General features: G+C 38.6%; 1 protein-coding gene across 2 annotated transcripts in view; it reads left to right on the top strand.

The window, feature by feature from the left end:
* Positions 1-8,877: 8,877 nt before the first annotated feature.
* abcd3a (ATP-binding cassette, sub-family D (ALD), member 3a) overlaps positions 8,878-21,838 on the top strand; it is a 33,842-nt gene continuing 20,881 nt past the window's right edge. Inside the window, exons 1-5 of one of the 2 annotated variants that reach the window (XM_084326093.1) lie at positions 8,878-8,998; positions 9,825-9,858; positions 10,975-11,073; positions 16,797-16,885; positions 19,420-19,489. In XM_084326093.1, the coding sequence (XP_084182219.1) occupies positions 8,892-8,998; positions 9,825-9,858; positions 10,975-11,073; positions 16,797-16,885; positions 19,420-19,489 (399 nt within the window). In that variant the 5' untranslated portion in view covers positions 8,878-8,891. The remainder of the gene's footprint in view (positions 8,999-9,824; positions 9,859-10,974; positions 11,074-16,796; positions 16,886-19,419; positions 19,490-21,838) is intronic. The other variant, XM_084326092.1, reaches the window with a different exon arrangement.

Genomic DNA, 21,838 nt, shown 5'->3' with positions numbered 1-21,838 from the left:
AGAGTGAGAAATGAGAGCTTCTCTAAATACAGAAAAACAAAAAATGAACAGCTCTTTGAGACCTGTAAAACACTAAGAAATGGAGTAACCAATATGATCAAAAAAGCACAACTGAACTATTTTAACGAAAAAATTGAGGAAAATAAAAAGAATCCTCAAAAACGGTGGAAGTCTTTAAAAACACTGGGTCACAATAATAGACTCAAGACTAAAACCACAAATCTCAACCTGAAAATAGATAACACGATCATCTCTGACAAATTGAGTGTGGCAAATTGTTTAAACACCTTCTTCACAACTGTTGCTACCACGTTGGTGAACAAACTGCCGATCCACTCTGGCCGATATGGCATACAGCACATCCAGGCTGCTGGGTGTACGTGAAAATGATTTAAAATGGACTGAAGTAACTACTGAAGAGGTTATGAAAAAGCTCAGTATGCTGCAGCCAACAAAAGCCACAGGCCATGACAATATTCCCACCAGATTTCTCAGAGACTCTGCTTCTATCATAGCTCCCATTGTAGCCCATATCACCAACCTCTCCATCAACCAGGGTCACATCCCGCAAGAACTCAAGCTTGCTAGGGTAACCCCTCTATTTAATTAAAAGGAAGCAAACTGGATCCAGGTAACTACCGCCCCGTTTCTATCCTTTGTTCCATATCAAAGGTACTGTAATTGAGAGGCTGGTATATGAGCAGATAGACAACATACCTGACTGAACATATCCTGCTGTACCAGTTCCAATCAGGTTTCAGATAATCACACTCCACTGACACCTGTTTACTCTACCTGACCGATTATATAAAACGTGAGATGGACAAGGGGAACTACTGCAGGATGGTCATGTTGGACCTGCAAAAGGCGTTTGACACGGTCAACCACTCCATCCTATATACTAGAAAAATTGAGAGCGATAGGCTTTGATAGCAAGTCAGCCAAATGGGTCAAGTCCTACCTGGAGGGAAGAGAACAGGTGGTAGACATCAATAGCACCTTGTCCTCGTCCCTTCCAGTGACATGTGGGGTCCCCCAGGGAAGCATTTTGGGGCCTCATCTGTTCAATGATATGAAATCGGCATGCGATTGCAACCTGTTCCTGTTTGCTGACGACTCGGCACTCCTGGTCTCTGACAGGGATAAGTCTAAAGTGGAAAGTGTCCAGAGCAGTGAAATGAAAAAGATCTGCTCTTGGCTCAGTGACAATAAATTGTCTCTACATCTGGGAAAAACAGAGGCCATACTCTTTGGGTCAAACGCCAACCTAAAGAAATCCCAGGGTTTTAAAATTAGAGTAGGTGAAAACATTATTGAGGATAAAGAGGAGGTCACCTACCTGGGCTTTATTTTAAATAACAAATTTCTAACGAAAAAATGGCACAAAAAGTGATTACTAAGGTCAATAAAAAAACCAAATTTTTATTTAGAATTTCCTTGTTCATAAATAGGAACGCTCTGAGGACCCTATGGAGCCCTCATCCAATGTCACTTTGACTATGCTTGCACTTCATGGTACAGCAACATACTTTATTTAACCAGGTTAGTCTCATTGAAGTTAGAAACCTCTTTTACAAGAGAGACCTGGCCAAGAAGACAGCAATTAAGACAATTACAAATCACAATTTCATAAAATGCACAGTATAACATTTAAAGAAAAGAAAAAAAGAAAAGGGGGACCACATCAGAGTTGTACATTGAAGGCAGGCAAGATTAATTTAGTGTGACCTGTTACATAACTTACAGACTAGTTCATCTTCCTCCATGATTTTTATCCTATAGCTTTAAAACATGGTAGTGAGATAAGCTCCTCCAGGTCCATGTTTTTTTAAGCTCATTCTAGGCCTTAGGGGCAGAAGATTGGAAGGCTTTTTCTCCGTACAGAGTCAAAGAGGAGGGTTTGGTCAGCAGTACCCATTGTCTTGTGAGCGTAACTGGTAAGTGCTGTTTTCCTGCAGAGTGATGAAAGAACACAGGTAAGATGGGAGCTGTCTCAGTATGGCCTTATATATGAAAAGGTACCAATGACTCAACCTGCGAATACTTAGAGAGGGCCAGCCTACTCTCATATAAATTGAAGAGGAATGTCACCCATTTTAAGAATCCCCGTGCCGCAGGACACTTCAGTCAGTATTTGTGAGCATGCATCACTCAGGTTTCAAATTTCAAGATTATTTGAAAGTTACTTCCCGGACTTTTTACAGTAAATTAAATGATTTTTTCTTGGCTCCTCGGCCGCAGCAACATCACACAGTAGTACATATGATACTACACAATCTACACAATCTGGACACTCTTCACCATTCTGCCATCCGCTTTGCCACCAATGCACCCTTTAATACACATCACTGTGACCTTTACAAACTGGTTGACTGGCCCTCCCTCCACACCCGCCGACTCCAACATTGGTTTCACTCCATTTACAAGACAATGGGCAAGACCCCACCTTATCTTGATTTTGTGTGTTTTTATTTTGTTATTGATGTATAATAATAATAATAATAATAATAATAATAATAATAATAATAATAATAATAATAATAATAATAATAATAATAATAATAATAATAATAATAATAATAATAATAATAATAATAATAATAATAATAATAATAATAATAATAATAATAATAATAATAATAATAATAATAATAATAATAATAATAATAATAATAATAATAATAATAATAATAATAATAATAATAATAATAATAATAATAATAATAATAATAATAATAATAATAATAATAATAATAATAATAATAGATTGTATTTGTATTGCACTTTTCGTTCACTAGGATCCCAAAGTGCTACAGGGTTAAAACATAGTTAAAAAATTTAATAATTATTAATAATAAAAATTAAATACAGAATAGAAATTTTATAAAAATAGAACATAGTTAAAAACATAGTATAAACAGAAAATAAATAAAAATAAAAAAGCTAGAAATCAAAGGCCTGCTTTAAAAGATATATATATATATATATATGTGTGTACCTGTTGGGGTCTCTTGGACCAGATCGACATTGTAAATAAGAAACCTGTTCTTAATGTTTTTCATGGCTAAATAAAGGTTAAACATGTTTTTATAATAATAATAATAATAATAATAATAATAATAATAATAATAATAATAATAATAATAATAATAATAATAATAATAATAATAATAATAATAATAATAATAATAATAATAATAATAATAATAATAATAATAATAATAATAATAATAATAATAATAATAGTATAAGACAATTTCAAATAGCAGCATAAATGACCAAATAAGATATCAATATCAAATATAAATTACATGTGTACTGTGTGCAAATCTTTTTTTGCAAATATAGCAGATATTAAACTCTCTCCTGAAGCTAGAAATCAGAGAGACCCCTTTAGTCAGTGATAAAATTACCTAAAATAAAGCAGCTTAATTTATTTATTAATTCATCACAAATTGTGTGTCTGAGTTTTCCATTTTCACAGTGCAGAAAGACTGCATTTATTAATTTACATTTAGTCATTTAGCTGACGCTTTTATCCAAAACGACATACAAGTTTTGTACGACAAGTCAGCAGGAAGGGTACAACTCTATCAGCTGAGTAACAATTATGTTCATCAAAGTGTTGAGTGGTGTAGGTTAGTATATTAGGACAGTGCATGACAGTAAGGTTAGTGTTTTCTTTTAAAATTTCAGATATTGATTAAAGAAGTGTGTCTTTAGTCGACAGCGAAAGATTAGTGGACACCTCTCCTTTTTATTACAACACATCTGTCACACATTGTTTTCTTTACTCATGTAAATATGTATTATTAATATTATTATTTCTTATGGTACTGCATATAGGTGGTAAACAATATTCTTTATCAAGAGAAACAGCATATCTTGGGCCCTGGAGCCATCTTCATGACATGTTTGCCCCGTGTTGTCACATGGTGATGAGGACCATGTCATTCAACTTGGGGGGGTTCCTCATCTGAAGATAAGATAAGATATTCCTTTATTGATCCCCTTGGGGGAAATTCAGGCATCATAGCAGCATGGAGGGGCGAGGGGAGGTACAGGTAGTAGAAGACCTGGTACAGGTCATAGAATTATAGTACAGTGGAGAAGTACAAATTAAAATATAATTTAAAAAAATAAAAATGCAGTGTAAACCATATAATGTGAGGGTATGTATGCCCTCTCTCTCAGTTATATTTGCCCTACAATAAATATAGTTACAATATATATAATCTAATAATCTAATATCTAATCTAAAAATGCTAAATGCTAAAATGCTAAATATAATGCTCTGATGAAGTATATACAGTATAAACATAAGGTGCAGTATGCATAAGGTATGTATGGACGTGATATACATCATACGTTATATATTGTCCTTTTAGATGGTGCATCATGTCCTGGGTTTTAGAGAAAGTTTTAGTCGTCTAAGATCAATCACCAGCACACATAAACTCAATTGTGTGTGTGTGTGTGCGTGCGTGCGTGCGTGCGTGCGTGCGTGCGTGCGTGCGTGCGTGCGTGCGTGCGTGCGTGCGTGCGTGCGTGCGTGCGTGTGTGTGCCTCTACCGTTATCCAGGTCTCACTTAGTGATCAAATCAAATCACCTTTATTAACAGACACAGGGTCCACAGAGTAAAAAAACACACACAAACATAATCAACAAGTTACATCACAATAAATAATAAAAACATAAGCCAATAGCAGCTCTACAACAGGGCACTGTACCAATACTTCCAGATACAGGACTGGAACTTGTTGTCACTGAGACTCAGTTGAGACAGCAACAGGATGATGATCCTATTCTGAGACACATTCAGACGACAGATACATTTATACATTAGACAGGTGTCTCAGCAGAGCATGAGAGGAGTTAACTCCAGCACCACAAAACATGTAGCTGGCGCTGCAGCACCTATAGGCTTCCTCAGCACAATCCTCAGGCAATCATTATTAAGCAACCTATATAAGCTAGCCTGCTTAAACTTGACCCACAGGGGAGCAGTATAGAGAGGAGTGCAATAGGCCCTAGACAGGTTAACTTGCACCCCAGCAGCGTGATTTTTTTTCGTAGCCTCTGTTTGCGAAGACGCTCTCTGATTGGCTAGGGCGAAGAAGAAAAGGCCCTCTCTGACTGGTTTAGCTCCGAAGGGTCTCTTCCGCCTTGTACATATATTCTCTGCTTCGAAGTGGTTATGCTTAGGCATTCTTTCGAAGTAGTTATGCTTAGGCCCTCTTTCGAAGTGGTTATGCTTAGGCATTCTTTCGAAGTGGTTATGCTTAGGCATTCTTTCGAAGTAGTTATGCTTAGGCCCTCTTTCGAAGTGGTTATGCTTAGGCATTCTTTCGAAGTGGTTATGCTTAGGCATTCTTTCGAAGTGGTTATGCTTAGGCCCTCTTTCGAAGGGGTTATGCTCAGAGTTAGGGTTATGGTTAGCCAATCGGAGAGCGTCTTTTTCTTCTTCGCTGCAATCAAAGAGCGTCTTCGCTCACAGAGGCTACGGGAAAAAAATCACGCACCCCAGCAGAGCAGAAATGAAACTTCTTCCTCAGCATGTTAGCTTGAGGCTGAGCATACAGTAGCCGACACGCCACTGTCGGTACATGTCATCATCATTTGATCAGTAATAATTAGGGATGTCCCGATCCGATCACGTGATTTTCCGAAGATCGGGATCGGCAAAAAAAATAAAAAAAATATGGATTTTTATTTAAAAAAAAATTTCAACAAACATGACCATGTTCACGTCTTAAACTCCTTAGTTTTGGTTTTAAATTGCATATCATCATTCATTTATTTATTGTCACACAGAGCAGAAGAATTTTGCCAAAACAAACCAATAGTATCCAGCTGCAGAACGGCAGACCTGCCACCCTCTCAGACCCAAACGCATTTCCTTTGATTTAATTATACATCAAATGATTTATGTCAAGGATTGCAATGCCTCGCTTGAATGAAGTTAACTTTTCACCTGAATAACGTCAACATTCAGGGTGACTGTAATGTGAGAAATTGGGATACATTTTTTTTTTTCTTTTTTGATCGGATCGGGAAAGATCGGTATCGGTAGATACTCAAAATCACATGATCGGGATCGGATCGGGAGCAAACAAATGTGATCGGGACATCCCTAGTAATAATGTGACCCAAATATTTAGTACTACAGCAGATGGCCAGCACCTGCCCAGACAGATAGAAAGAAAGAAGGAAAAGAAATATCCTTATCACTTTTAGTCCTGCAAATCAGAATGACACTCTTCAATAGCATTGTACTGTATTTCACATCATAACTTACTCCATATTATCGGAACAGATATTGAGCAGCTCTTAGAAACCACTACTACTTGGCGACAGGATGGCCAAATCATCAGCATACATGCAGTGATTCACCACCATGTTACCACACCGTGAATGAATGAATGAATGAATGAATGAATGAATGAAAACTTTATTTAACAGATTGCAGAATGGGTACAATACAGTACGGCTCAATACACACAATTGTTAAGGGGATGCAGACCAGAGAAAGACTTTTGTCTTGTTTACATCAGGGTCCCCCATTTTCAATTCATAGTAACATTTATGACATACACAACATACATGACATTTATGGCATATAGGGACATACATGACATACAGGTATTTAGTACTGATACATTTGTGACATATACGATATTCAAATATACTGTACTGTTACCCATAGATCCTGACAGAGAGTATATACATATGATGGGGAGGCGACTGTACATTAGGAGGGGGTGGGTGGGTGGGAGAGAAATATACATACGGTGGGGAGGAGACTGTCTATTAGGAGGGGGTGGGGGTGGGGTGACACATAACCTGTTCGGCAATTGCCAAGCTGTACAGAAAGTTCATTCATATATAAAAAAAAATAATTGAAGAGGGCAGGGGGGCGAGTAACCCCCCCCTGCCGGACGCCATTCCCAACACCAAAAGGAGCAGAGACAGTATCACTATCACCCCATCTGACCTCTGACCTGCAGGGTCTGGTTCACATACCAGAATGCCAGGACTCTCCCTCAGCTCTAAAAACAGTCTCTGGTGGTTAACTCTTGACATTGGGCATCAATAAAAACCCACTAACACAGAGGAAAACCAAAAACAATGAGCGGTACTGCCTGTTTTGTCCTGTTGAGCAGGTTCCCTGTATATTCTCTTATTTGCTCATCCGCATAAGATTTGCAAACCTTTTAACTTCAAGGACAAAAGCAATTGAGAGATACTGGCTCAGTTGGTTTGACACCATAAGCGCATCAGTCCTCCTCTGAGCTTTTAGTGAATGCGAGAGAGGTGGGGAGAGATTATTTGACCGAAACCACCTAGATCAAGGGCTAAACAGCTATTCACTTTTAACGACACAGTGTAGCAGTGGTTCCAAAGGTTTTTCAGTCACGCCCCAATTGTGTGTGTGTGTGTGTGTGTGTGTGTGTGTGTGTGTGTGTGTGTGTGTGTGTGTGTGTGTGTGTGTGTGTGTGTTTGTGTCATTCCTGGCTATTGATGACTTTTCAATGTGCTAACCTTTGGGGGGACATTTTTTTTTTTTCTTTGCGTTTTTAGAATTGTATCAGTTAAATAACATGTTTAACCTTCAGGTACTTGTATTGGTAGAGCTCAAGCACTTAAATAATAATAATTATGGGTGGATTGTTCAGCCATCGACCGTGAGAGAGTTCCACCCTGTTAGGGACATATACATAGCTATTGCAATGTTAATAATGTAAATATTCAACAATATTTAGCTTTTCTTACACCTTATGTGTCCCTTATTCCATCATATATATGGTTTTATTTGAATAATAATGAAACAAGAATTGTGGAGTAGAACATTTGTTTATTATTCAGAACAATCACATGTATGCACCCAATTTACACAAAATGGTAAATAATTAAACAATCTTGCCTAATAAAAAACATGTATGCTGTTGGTCTGTCTTCTAATAATAATAATAATAATAATAATAATAATAATAATAATAATAATAATAATAATAATAATAATAATAATAATAATAAATACAATTTATATAGCGCCTTTCAAGAAACCCAAGGTGGCTTCACAAGTCAAGAGGGCTAGGGAAATAGGGGTCTGTGATTTTAACTGCTGGGTCAGAAATTACCTGAAGACCATCTTTGTACCCTGGTGGTGTTGTACAGCTTCCATGGAAATATGAATAACGGCAATATTTCCCTATTTCGAATGTTGCGGTCACTCTAGGAAAAGTCATACAATTTAAAGTTAAACATAACATTTTCACACGTGACTGCGAGAGGTCTATGACTAGTCACAGATTTTTGGTCATAGGTTTGCAGTTTGACCAACAATTGACGACCAGATATTTTATTTTTTATCTAGCACACTCTCAGGAGGAGCAGAACAGGAACACGCATTTAGAACAGGAACAAGCATTTCATAATAAAAGTAACTGTATTTTGTATGACAACTAATTAAGAAACTTGAACTTGAAACTTGGAACAGTTGGGCCACTAGGTGGAGCTGCTGCGATATCTGTCGTCGTCGTCGTCGTCCCCCCCCCCCTCCCCCCAAGACCCAAGAGGAGCATGATGACGTCACGCTAGCCATCCCTATAAATGTAGGCTTACAGTCACCAGTCAGCCATCCAATGGGGAATGGGGGTATAGTGCATGCTCAGATCGCGCTGCTGGTGGAATTATAATATAAGGGACCAAAAGAAAAACGATGCAAACGCGGCCAAACTGTAACTGCGCATGTGTCATATACCCCAATAAATATTAGATTAGGAAAAAAACTAGATTTTTTTTTGCACCCTACTTGCCAAGAGACCTTGTCCTCCGCCTCCCAGGGTGCACCTCGCTGCTGTCACTCACCGGTCCTTCTGTAGGAAACATGGCGGCCGTCAGTAAATACCTGACAGCTAAGAACTCCTCCATAGCCGGCGGTGTACTTCTCCTCCTATACCTGCTGAAGCGAAGACGGGCGGCTAGATTGAACAGGTATGTCACTGATAAAAAAAACAATAAAAAAAAACAGAGTCGAGCCTTTTTGTTTTGAACCACGACAGAACCGGGGTTATTATGTCGAGTTAGTGTCTGAACTGAAGCGATGCTTCATTAGGGCTAACTGAGCTAACGCTAGCTAGCTGCCCCTCGGCTAGCTAGCCTCCTACTTTGACAGGTGTGTAGTTACAGTGTGGTGGTGATCGAGGAAACATCGATAGTAGTAACAATAATAATAATAGCGTGAAAGTCCTGAAAAGTCATATATTCTGTTTTTGGAAACTGGTTAATATCGTGTGGTATATCAGGTCACCTTCCTGATAAGCACAAATCTCTTCCCCCCCGTTTGAAAACAATGGAGGTCTTTATAATAAGAATGGCCTTGGGTTGGGGGGCAGTTTGATTGATTGATTGAAAACTTTATTAACAGATTGCAGAATGGGTACAGTACGGCTCAATACATACAATTGTTAAGGGGATGCAGACCAGAGAAAGACTTTCGTCTTGTTTATATCAGGGTCCCCCATTTTCAATTCATCATAACATATATCACATACATACAGAGACGACATACAGATAGACAGTACAGTGCCAGTGAGGGGGGTAACAAATCCTGCATTTGCCACTTCTTCTGACTACCTGCAAAAGCACACGTCAGTAACTTGAGGGATCTTTTCTTGCACTTCTTAAGTTACTGTGCTGAGCCTGTCAGTGGTATTGATTTAGCTAAGGTGGCAGGATGTTTTATTTATTGCATTTGAGGTCATCGTTGTGGGTTTAATGTTGATCTGACTCTAACTGAAATTATCTTCTCTCGTTGCAGTAAAAAGGGAGGCTCAGAGCAGGCGTCCAACGACGTAAGTAGAAATTGAGTTTCAAGCTCGATAACTCCTGTTTAATAGGGCCATCCTTGACTGAAGAAAGGAGCCAACTTATAGTCATAGGGTTTTCCGACTGATCGATTCGTTTATTTCATTGACAAATCTTTAAAAAAACGTTTTCTTCAGGCAGTATTGTAGAAGAATGTGAAGCATGTGAATAAGCATAGAAATCAACTAACAAAGTCTCGGGTCGACAGACGAAACCAGGTTTATTTGTTTATTTTATGGATCCCCATTAGTCTACTCTACACCCATGGGTGAAAGACTATTATTCCTGGGGCCCGAACACATAACTTACAACATTACAGTACATTTCATTACAGTAATACAAAATAAAAACATAAACACTTTAGCCTAAGTACATTCTCAATATCTTTAAAAATCTCACCAAAAAAAAACACAAATACAATACTAACTAAATAAACCAGTAACTCAACTGTATTTCATTATTCATAACAGTATTTTTAAACTTTTTCTTAAAAGTACATTTGTTGCTGATCCATCATTATCTTTGCAGGTATACAATTCCCATATGTTTGGGGCAGCCCTACTCTTTAATGTGCTTTCATTTTTTTTTTAAATCACAACGTAACCAGTTATCCAGCTGTTTACTTGTAGTATGTGGCATCGCGCCAGGCCACCTGCGGCATCTCTGATGGCTTTCTGTTCACTCTGCTCACAACAGAATCTTATAGTAAAATGTAACCTACAATCTTTTTTTCTTTTCTTTTTTTTCTACCATGAAACTCTGGTATTGCAGATGAATTTTTGATTTTTCCTATGTTGGCTTATGTTCTTTTAGTTTTTTTTGTTGATTGTTGATTTTTTGTTTGTTTTATCTTGCAAACTTTAACTTTTTTTGTTCTTTTCTGGATAGTTTTTTGTTGATTTATTTTTAATTTTTAGTTATATTTTGAAAACTAACTTTTTTGAATTTGTTTTTTTGAATTAGGGGTAGGTTGCTCTATAAGCCTTCGGCTTCAAACCTATCCTTTTCGTTTGTTTATTTGTGAAAAATTATTTATTTATTTGTAAACATTCTAAATAAAATAATTCATTCATTCATTCTGCTCACAACAGAAAGATGAACAGAAAGATGGCAAGAAGGATCGGGCGGCGGTGGACAAGCTCTTCTTCCTCCGAATCGGCCGCATCGTGCGGATCATGGTGCCCCAGTTCCTCTGCAAGGAGGTACAGTCAGTGGGCCACACCTGTACTGACTATCTGTATGTCATGTATGTCATATATGTCCTGATGAATTGAAAATGGGGGACCCTGATGTAAACAAGACGAAAGTCTTTCTCTGGTCTGCATCCCCTTAACAATTGTGTGTATTGAGCTGTACTGTATTGTACCCATTCTGCAATCTGTTAATAAAGTTTTCAATCAATTCAATCAATCACCGACAGACACAGTCACCAGTCACTGTTATGACGTTGCTCTTCTGTAGCCACTCATTGATAAAGAGTACTGATTTATGATCGTATCATTATACACATATGATATGAAAGGCGTGAACACGTGGCGGTCTTTGCCAATAGTCAAAGTCAACTTTATTGTCAGTTTTACATTTGTGCAAGACATACAGAACATTTATATTGCGTTGCCCCATTCCCACGGTGTGTATATAAAAAAAATAAAAAGATCTAGACACAAAAGTAACATATAGGACACAATATACAGGACTGCGAGATATGTACAATATGAACAGTAGCTAAAATGATATGAATGAAATAGAAAGAGCTAGACATAGTTATAGGTTCTAACTTTCTAGTATGTCACAAGTATGTTAGATAAGCTATGTAACCTTGAGACTGACCATTGACCTGTCATTAGTATTGCTGGCAGGTGATTCAAACTGGCCTTGTCTAGATCTGCAGAGAGATCTCAAGAGTAAAGGTGTGTGTACTTGTGTATCATTGCATACTTTTTACAGAGAATAACAATGGTGAGATTGAATGGACTAGATGCAGATGCCGCATGATATTCGAGAGAGAGGAGAGGGAAAGATCAGGTAGTGCTATTAAGCTTGTAGTCCATGAGGGAGAGGTCAGAAGACCAGTGCCTCTACCACATATCTGGTATCTGGCGTTATCCAGGTCTCACTTAACAATCAGTATTATCTAAACAAAACAATGAGCGGTACTGCCTGTTTTGTCCGGTTGAGCAGGTTCCCTGTATATTCTCTTATTTTCTTATCCGCATAAGATTTGCAAACCTTTTTGTTCAAGGACCAAAGCAATTGAGAGATACTGGCTCAGTTGGTTTGACACCATCAGCGCATCAGTCCTCCTCTGAGCTTTCTTTTAGTGAATGAGAGAGAGGTGGGGAGAGATTGTTATTTGACCGAAACCACCTTGACCAAGGGATAAACAGCAATTTACTTTTAACGATACAGTAGAACAGGTTTTTCAGTCACGCCCCCATTGGGTAATTGGAAACATTTAGACCCCCACATATATTTAAAAAATATTTGAGCTTTGACAATGGCCACATTTAAAAATAATACCACACCTGGTCCCTTTTCATTCTAACATTAAACTTGAGGTTCCTTTTATTTATTGGGACTCATAGTTAATATTTTATATAAAAGAAGGGGAAAAAAGGAACTTTCTCTCTTATTTTGAAGGCAAAATTGCACTGACCTCAGTAGACGTGAAGCCATGGGAGATGGGTGTGCCTCATCATTAGGTACATCATGTGTGTATTACATCATGTGCCTCATCATTAGGGCTGTCAAAATTGGCCAAATATGACACCCCTTCTAAAAAAAACACATAGGTTTGAACCATTCAAATATCTATTGTTGCACATTAAGTGTGATAGGCATTTCATACATAGTGCTCACCTTTTCCATGAGTGACAATTCACTTGTGGGTCAGCTCCATTATTTTCTCGGAGATCACAGCAGACACAGGTGCGTGCTGCTATGATGCCCCGCCGATCATGTCAAATGTAATGTTCCATTGTGTCGGACAGTCATTAATCAGCTTCTCAGTTTTCAAGCCCAAAAGTTGTTGTTTCTCCTGGAGGAGGTAGCTGTCGGTGGTAGATTTGTTGAAGTGGGATGCCGCCACTTTCAACCTGCTCACGAGGGGTTCAATGGCTTGTCTTCTCCAGAGAGAGACAAGAAGATAGATATCAGTTTCCTCTCTGTGTGTTCAGTAGAAAGCTATCTGGCTACACGTTAGCCTAGCTTAGCACAATGAATGGAAGCGGACATGGCCGGTGGTTAGCCTAGGCATTGTCCAACTAACACCTCTCCCGAAGGCTAACCGGCCATGTCCGCTTCCATTCATTGTGCTAAGCTAGGCTAACGTGTAGCCAGATAGCTTTCTACTGAACGCATAGAGAGGAAACTGGTATCTATCTATCTTGTCTCTCTCTGGAGAAGACGGTAAGCTAATTTCCCAAAATGTTGGCGTGTTCCTTTAATTATGCCTTCCAGATTATGGTGTTAATGGCGCTAACATTTTCCATTCGCATACATCAATAAAGGTTATCATTAGCTTTGCTATACTACCATTTCTGCCAGAGGCAGTGCTTTTTATAATTGGTACATGGAATTGTGTAATTTCTGTAATAAATGTCTGAACATAACCACGTCCAATTCAAACCCAATATCAGGAAAGTTTACTAAAAACCTAAATGACAATATTCTCATTTCTAGTACTTTTTAGATGCTTACTATTATTTACATAATACCCTAAATTACATTGTTAGAAGGATATTCTGGATTTTAATTAAAGACCATACAACAGAATATAAACCTTTTATAGCAGGATCTCAAAATACATTTAGTAATTTAGCTGACGCTTTTATCCAAAGCGACTTGTTTATTTTCCGTTTGCATTTTTTAGATTTAAAGAATCCTGCAAGCACATATTTTCTATTGATAAATGCAGATCTCAATGTTAAGAGTGCAGTAAGTTAACCTTTCTGTGTGCAAAGATAATGTTCATAAAAATACGTTTTGTGAATCATATGAATAGTATACACTTTCATTAAAAAACTATCCTTATAACTCATGATTGATTTGGTTATATATTTCTATTGCAAATTGCCTAGTATATGGACAGTGAATAATACTGCTAGTTTAAGTTATTTTAAGTAATGATTGAAGATGGATGTGCCTTTATAGTGATGTCTAAAAATGCACAAGTTGTGCTGCTGATGCGCCATTGGGAACATCATGGCTTCGCTATTAATAACCTGTTCACAACACCGCAAGGTGGATGGTCTTACAGACACAGTTTTTCAGTGTCTAGGAAGGTCGATGAGCAGCCAAAATAATAAACTTAAATCACCAGCTGAAAACCGCCACTGAGAACTACTTTTCTGAGTGAATCACCCTCGTCCTCGGGATTGATTGATTGAAACCTTTATTAACAGATTGCAGAATGGGTACAATACAGTACAGCTCAATACAAACCACTGCTAAGAGGATGAAGATCAGAAAAATACTTTCGTCTTGTTTACATCAGGGTCCGTCGCGGCCAATCAGAGGGCAACCCCGGAAATCAAATCCGTTGCGGAAGTGGTACACGCGTCCCGGGTTCGCTTCCCGCTCCCGGTGACCATTTGTCGCATGTCTTCCCCGCCTCTTCTCCCGTTCATCCTCTCCTCATCTGTCGGTCATGTCTGACCATGAAAAGCAATAAATGCTATAAAAAGAAATCTTAAAAGAAATGGCGGAGCTATGGACATTATTATACAAAAATAACAAAAGTAACTGTACTTGCAGTAGATTTCATTCACCGTCTTTGCTGCCCTGTAATGGGCGCCTGGTGGTACTAAATCCAGATTTAACTCTGCCATTGGAAACATTTGGCCCGATCCATAGATGTATGACTCGGCGGCTCGGCCATAATAAGGTCATTTATAGGCCAGATAAATCTAAATTCAGTACTGTATCTACAAAAAAAAACTGTAAATCATCTGCCCTTTGTTCATTTGCTTAGATTTTTAGTACACTTGATCTGAGTGATTGATGAGCTCAGTGGCAATGTTACCACTTTTGGTCAATGTTAGCATGGTGTTATTCACTGTGTAGTAGTGGGGGAGTAGTAACAGACACAGTATTGCTGACACTGGGAATACATTATCCGAGGTCCATAGATGTCCCTAGATACCAATAACATGCAAATGGGCCTTGTAGAAGTGGAGCAATCTTCCATTTACTTGGGTATGTACGAATTTTCTGAAAATATGGCTAGGGCTTAAGAGGTTAACTACTTTTCTGAGTGCTTTATGAGTGGATCCTCTATTTGATTGATTGTTTTGATATGACCTGATCTTATATTGTTTGATTGTCTATTGTTGTTTGCACTGTGTTGGACTGGAGGAACAACATTGTTTTTTTTAAGTATGCAAGACAAGTGTGAGAAAATGTCTAACCTTGGGCCTTCCTCAAAGGGCAAAATACATGCACGCAAAAAGAATCACAATCTTTTATGTGTTCAAAATAAAAGAACAGAACACGCCAACCCAACAGTTTAGGCATCGGAGAAAAACCTTGATTCCCAGTTTTATTATGACTGGTGTGTAACATATTCAGGAGAAGATCCTCTTCCCAGGAAAACATACTTGAACGAATGAATGATTTTAGTTTCGGTCTTCTTTTACAAAGCAATGTACAGTAGTAGAACGTTTATAAAAAGAAAGAAAATGACCGAAAAGGTGTAGGCTGAAGCCGAAGCTTATAATTGCCTACACTTACATTATTAACAACAAAAAAACACAATTCAGTACATAATTTTGCAAAAACAAAAGGTTACAAAAGTTGCATAGTTTTATATATATATATATATATTCTTTTTTTGTCACGATTTTAACACTTTGATTGCCCAAGGTTAAATTCATGATATACCATGCCTTGCCAGCTCTATTTAACATGGAGAAGTTCCCCTTCTTTGCAGGGCTATAACTTTTTAAATTCTATTGCTAGATTGCCATTATTAGGGCCCATTCAATGTCCTATATGTATTGTTCATGGTGTAGCAACGTTAAACTTTTTCATTCACATATTCATACTAAAATATGGTCTAAAGTATAAGTATGTTTTCATCTCTTTCTGCAGCTTTCTCCAGAACGTGATTTATAGCCCCAAATGCATTATATTGATGATCAAATACAGTTTGGTAGGAATCTGTGCGAGATCAAAAATTTCAACTGGACGTACTTCTAGAATTTACTACACGTCATCTGATGTTGACCGGATGGGCGAGGGGGCGTTTATAATTCCGTGGGCAACATTATACCATTCATCTAATGTGGGTCATATGTTCATCATAGCAGTTTATATCGAACACGGTAATACTACACGCTAAAACTCACCCCAGTCTCCTCGGGCCGTTGGGCGATCAGCGTGGAGTAGACAGTTTTCGATTATGGGATGTTGAAATGCCCGATCTATTTCCAGGTTGTATAATAGTATATACGTCCAAATCATGTTGTTTTTTCGAGTTATTTCCACCGATCGATGTTCACTGTGTGAAGACGGAGTCTCTCTAACATTAGCGAGTGCCCGGACCCCATATGGAGTGAGTCCTGCCGGTTCAAAGGTTGACATCCGGTTTCGATCTGCCGATCGGCCACCAGATGGCGCTCTTGAACCGCTAGAGGGTTGAGAGGAGATCAGCACTGTGTGTCAAGGCTGCGGAGGGGAAATATGATTTCGATCACAGATTTTTGAAATATTGATATCAAAGACGAGTTACGGCGTCCTCGGCAACTTTAGCATGGCGGGGAATGACGAGTTCCGGCGTTTTCGGCAGTTAAAGTGTTAATAGTAATGTTATAATTAGGATAATAATAAGGTTTTATATTATATCTTGTAGAGCCTAAGAGGGAGGGGCTTCTCTTGATTCCACTAACCATCTGTTACCTCTGTGTTGTTGTCATCATCACTACAGACCGGCTACCTCCTCTTCATCGCCGCCATGCTGGTGACCAGGACCTACTGTGACGTGTGGATGATCCAGAACGGCACCATGATTGAAAGGTCAGAAGCCGGTTCACTTAGGCAGGCGCACGCAGAGAGGGAATCATTAGGGGAGATGGCTTCTCTGTTTGGAGTCCAGAAATGCACTACTGCATATATCCCAAGTATAATATGTGAACTCAGAAATTCATATTTTCATTATTACTGGTTCTTGTGATGCATATTTATCCTTGTCGTGTTTTGGGTCTGACGGAACCGAGCACAGCACATTTACACCTGCAAGCCTACCGCCCCTGACATGAATATTAATACGAATATCATGTAGACTGATTTATAATGTAGATCTAGCATGTCAGTCACCAGCTGTCATGCAGGCACTGAGCTGTACTGTTAAAAGGGGAATTCCACCAAAGAACAGTGCTGATTCATTCACACTCTAAACAGTTTTTCACACATAAATTTAGTTTTGACAGTTATTGAGAGTAAATTAGTTTGAATATGGCCACCAGTGATGTCATCGGGGACATTGAATCCTTGTGTTTTATTAATTACAGCACCATAAAATAAATAGCAATACCTTGTCTTAGGGCTGGTCCATATGGCCAAAAATGATATCACGATAACGATATGATAATGTTATATCATATATCACTCGATATCGATAATTATCTATATTGTTATAAGTATTAAAAATTATTTATTTAGCATTTTATTTTTAAACAACAGAGGTGTGTTTTATTTTGCAGCAATTATTTGTCGTTGCCGCCATCTTTAGTGTTACAGCCCCTCACACACTCCAGTTCTCAGGCTGCAGCTGGTTTGAAAGCTAAAGTAAACCAGTTTCTCTGCTGGCTGTGGCTCCAGGGGAGTTGAACAGTTCTGGCTCTGCTAGTTTCTTTTCTATCTTTTGGTGCTTTTTTGGTGGACAAACCACCGCACATGTGCACCGTGACTCGCGACTGGAGACTAGCTCTGCTCGCACACATAGCCTACTGTGTACAGACGGTTTCAAACTGTAAGAGAAAAATAAATCTCAATTTGGTCAGTATTGTCATTTGGACAAGCAAAGCCATTACTTTAAGTTGCAGGTAAGAAAGACAAGTATGTCCACTGTCTCTGGTTTTAAAACTGCCCTGTTGCAGGTCACACAAATTATCGTTATCGTTTTATAGCCCAGCCCTACCTTGTCTTATAGGGACTGCTACCATATAATTTCACTGAGCTGTAATTAACACAACACAAGGATTCAATGCCCTTGATGACACTGGTGGCCATATCTTTACTCTCATTGTCATTTACTCTCTCTAACTGTCAAACTAAATGAATGTGTGCAAAAGTGTTTCAAGTTTTTGGATGTGTGTGGGATTATGTTCAAAATAAATCTGCATTGTTGCCCCTTTAAATGGACACCATGACATTTATAATTTCAGTCTTATATACACGTATTATATATTCTTATATACGTGTGACAATGTGGGAGGAAAATTTCTCCCTTTCTCCCTCAGTTTCCCCTAAAATGACTTGTTGGCGTTCTTTCTGAAAGGCCACCGCTAGCCACACATTAACCAAACACTAAATAGCCATTTTAAAAGAAACTGAAGGAGAAATTGTACAAACTGTTTGGCGGGCGTCTGGTGTTTTAAAAATAACAATCTGTGTTATAGAGTCAAGTCTTTTCTAATGTTTAGGCTCATACAGTCGGAACCTACAGTATCAGTATATCGTGGTTCAGCTGATATTGATCACATACAGTGATAATGGTTTGTTTATTGAGCTGTCTATGGTGTGTATGTGTGTGTGTGTGGGGGGGGGGGGGGGGGTCGCATTTAATTAGAGATGCACAGATGTCAATATTGGTTATTGTGTTTTAACTATTAGACCAAAACCAAGAGCCGTTTGTGTTTACATGGACTATTTTTTTTGTGGTCAAATTTTAAAAACATTTCCTTTTTTCTTTTACATGAAACAACACAATACAGTAATTATAAAGTGTGCATTGACTCTTCAGTCAAGGTAATGGATCAGATCTCCTCTCTATCGGCCAATACTTAAATGTAGAATCTGTGATGTCGTAGAACGGCAACCTCTAGGCAAAAGAGCCCCTCTTGGTACTGCGCTTTGTTTAAACCATTTAGTTTTTTTAGTAGAAATTCCCAGTGAAATGAGTCTAACCCACACATCGAAAAGAAAATACCAAGCGCAACTCTTGGGTCTCCTAGAGGTCGCTGTTTGACGACATTACAGATTCGGGATGGGTATCGGCAGTGACATCAGTGCATCCCTACATATTGTATCCCTGTGCAGACATTGCTACATTGTTTTTATTCTCCACCCTACATAGTATACCCCTCTGCAGACATTGCTACATTGTTTTGATTCTCCACCCTACATAGTATACCCCTCTGCAGACATTGATGCATTGTTTTGATTCTCCACCCTACATATTATACCCCTCTACAGACATTGATACATTATTTTGATTCTCCACCCTACATATTATACCCCTCTACAGACATTGATACATTGTTTTGATTCTCCACCCTACATATTGCATCCCTCTGCAGACATTGATACATTGTTTTGATTCTCCACAGCGGTATCATAAGCAGAGATATCAATCTATTCAAGAAGCACTTTTACTCCTACATTGCTGTCATACCCGGGGTAACTTTCCATCACACGGTTTTCTATCGACTTGGAAAACCAACCTGTTAAACCAATAACACTGTGGTTTTTTAACGTTTCAATTTCATTGTATTTTTCTTTTAGTTTCTTGGATTGGTGTGTGTGTTACTGAACCATTAACATTTACTTTGCTTTCCAGGCCAGTGTGCCATAACATTAACTTATGGTTATTCTCATGCCAATGGATTTATGAGTCTCTAAAGGGCGGTAAACTAAGCAACAATAACGTACATTGAGGAATGTCATCCAATTTACCATTTCAGATATGTTATTCTCATGCCCTATGAATGTTCTGTCTTGGATTAGATCGAATTCACTCCTATTAGAAACAAGAGGGAGGACTATGTGATGTACAGCACCATGATACTACAATGAATTGGCAAAGTTGACGGGGACCGTTTCCACAGGTGGTTTCTGGTTTGGATGTAACGTGACAAACTGTTTTTTTTTTTTTTTTAAACATCAAATGATGTGGAGTTAACTATTCGCCACAGTCTGTTGGGCTTTTGTTTGGCTTGAAGGGTTATATCCAGGGCTTGACATTAACACCCGCCAAATGCGGGTAGAATTCGGCAGTGGCGTGTAACTCCGTCACTCTTACCAGCCACTTTGGCGGGTAGACCGTGCAGCGTCACCGTTTTTTGGGGTCGCAGTGAAGAGTCTTTCTCTCTCTCTCTCGGAACGCAGTGTGCGCTTACTTACGTCACGCGTAACGAGAGTCTCGGTCTCTGTCTTTAGTTGAAGGCTATCTGGCTGCATGTTAGCCTAACTTAGCACAATGAATGGAAGCGGACATGGCCGGTTAGCCTTCGGGAGAGGTGTTAGTTGGCCAATGCCATTTCCGCTTCCATTCATTGTGCTAAGCTAGGCTAACATGCAGCCAGATAGCTTTCTACTGGATGCACAGAGAGGAAACTGGTATCTACCGGTATCTTCTTGTCTCTCTCTGGAGAAGACGCTAAGCTAATTTCCCAAAATGTTGGCGTGTTCCTTTAAGCCTATCAATGTGACTCTTAAAAAGTTGAGACTTATTCAGGAGTTGATATGGAATCACTTTCAAACCAATATGTTTCCACTCTAGCAGTTTACAACACTGTTTAGAGCCAGTTTTAAACAATACTTTTACATTTTAAAATTTAAAATGATGCGAAGTTCCACACAAGTTGTTCTCCCATTCAGTGCCAAATCGAGGCTGTACATTGGCAGACCATCACAGATCTGAGAATAACATATCTGAATAGGTAAATTGAGGTGGTGGTGGTGGTGATCATCTCTATGATCAAGTCAGGACTCCTCTGCCCTCCCTCTGTCTTGCTTCAACACAAGAACGCCTACATGTCTAGGAGATTGTTTTGTCGGATAAGTTTGTCTTTATTCTTTGTCATTTCCCCCACTGCTACTCCTACAGGACAAATGGACCTACAAGTGTCTCTTGCATTTACAGTAGAATTGTGATGGAACATTTGTTCTGGTTACAAACTTTGTTCCATCTCGGCATACGTCATCAATATTTATTCAGGCACAACATTGACTTGATTTGCCGGCCCAGCCGTGCGTAACATTATCAAGCTGACAAACAAAAACAATACATTGGAAAATGATTTGACATATTATGCTGATTCTAGTGTACATTTTTGTTCAGTTACAATTTTGCAATGCAAATATCAGCTGTTAAAGTTAGTATTGTGTGTTTTGCACATGGTGCTAGGTGGGCCAAGGTTGTTAAAGAATAAGGCCAGTGTAATTAAATTATTTTCTTGTTAACCTAGCCTACGAAAAGACCAAAACCCACAATGCATTTATTTTACTCTCCGTATTCTTCCTACTGTCCTCCCCTTAGGAGCTCTCGACTAGGAAGCCATACGTTCCCATTGTATGCTACAATCATTAAATACAGCTGACAAACGCATATTTCCAGTCATAATGTGTTATCATTAAAAACCGGGGGCTTTAAGTTTATTTTCAAAAGGGACGGTGCATATTAATCAACAATAAATGTAAATTAGCCAGAAGGCTAGATATCATCTGTAGTCCCTGGCCAAGATGTTAAAAACCTAAAGTGATAAAGGTTCTCATACATAACATGCATCAAATAGGCCTACATAAAATACAATTAATCTTCTGGCTATGATCTAGTTTTTATTAGATGGACCATGCTTGTAAGTAGGAGAAATATATTGTAGGTTTTGGTCTTCTTGTAGGCTATGTTGACAATAAGAGACATTTTATAAAATGACACTGGCCTAAGGGCGGTCAGGTGGCGTAGCGGAGATTGCGTTCGTCACCAACCCCGGAGCGGCTAGATTCGCCTGTTCGAATCCAGCTCAC

The sequence above is a fragment of the Notolepis coatsorum genome (genome assembly GCF_963971535.1).
Source record: "Notolepis coatsorum genome assembly, chromosome: 12".
NCBI classification, from domain to species: Eukaryota; Metazoa; Chordata; class Actinopteri; order Aulopiformes; family Paralepididae; genus Notolepis; species Notolepis coatsorum.
The sequence above is the reverse complement of the archived record's forward strand: the minus strand, read 5'-3'. Positions and strand labels throughout refer to the sequence as shown.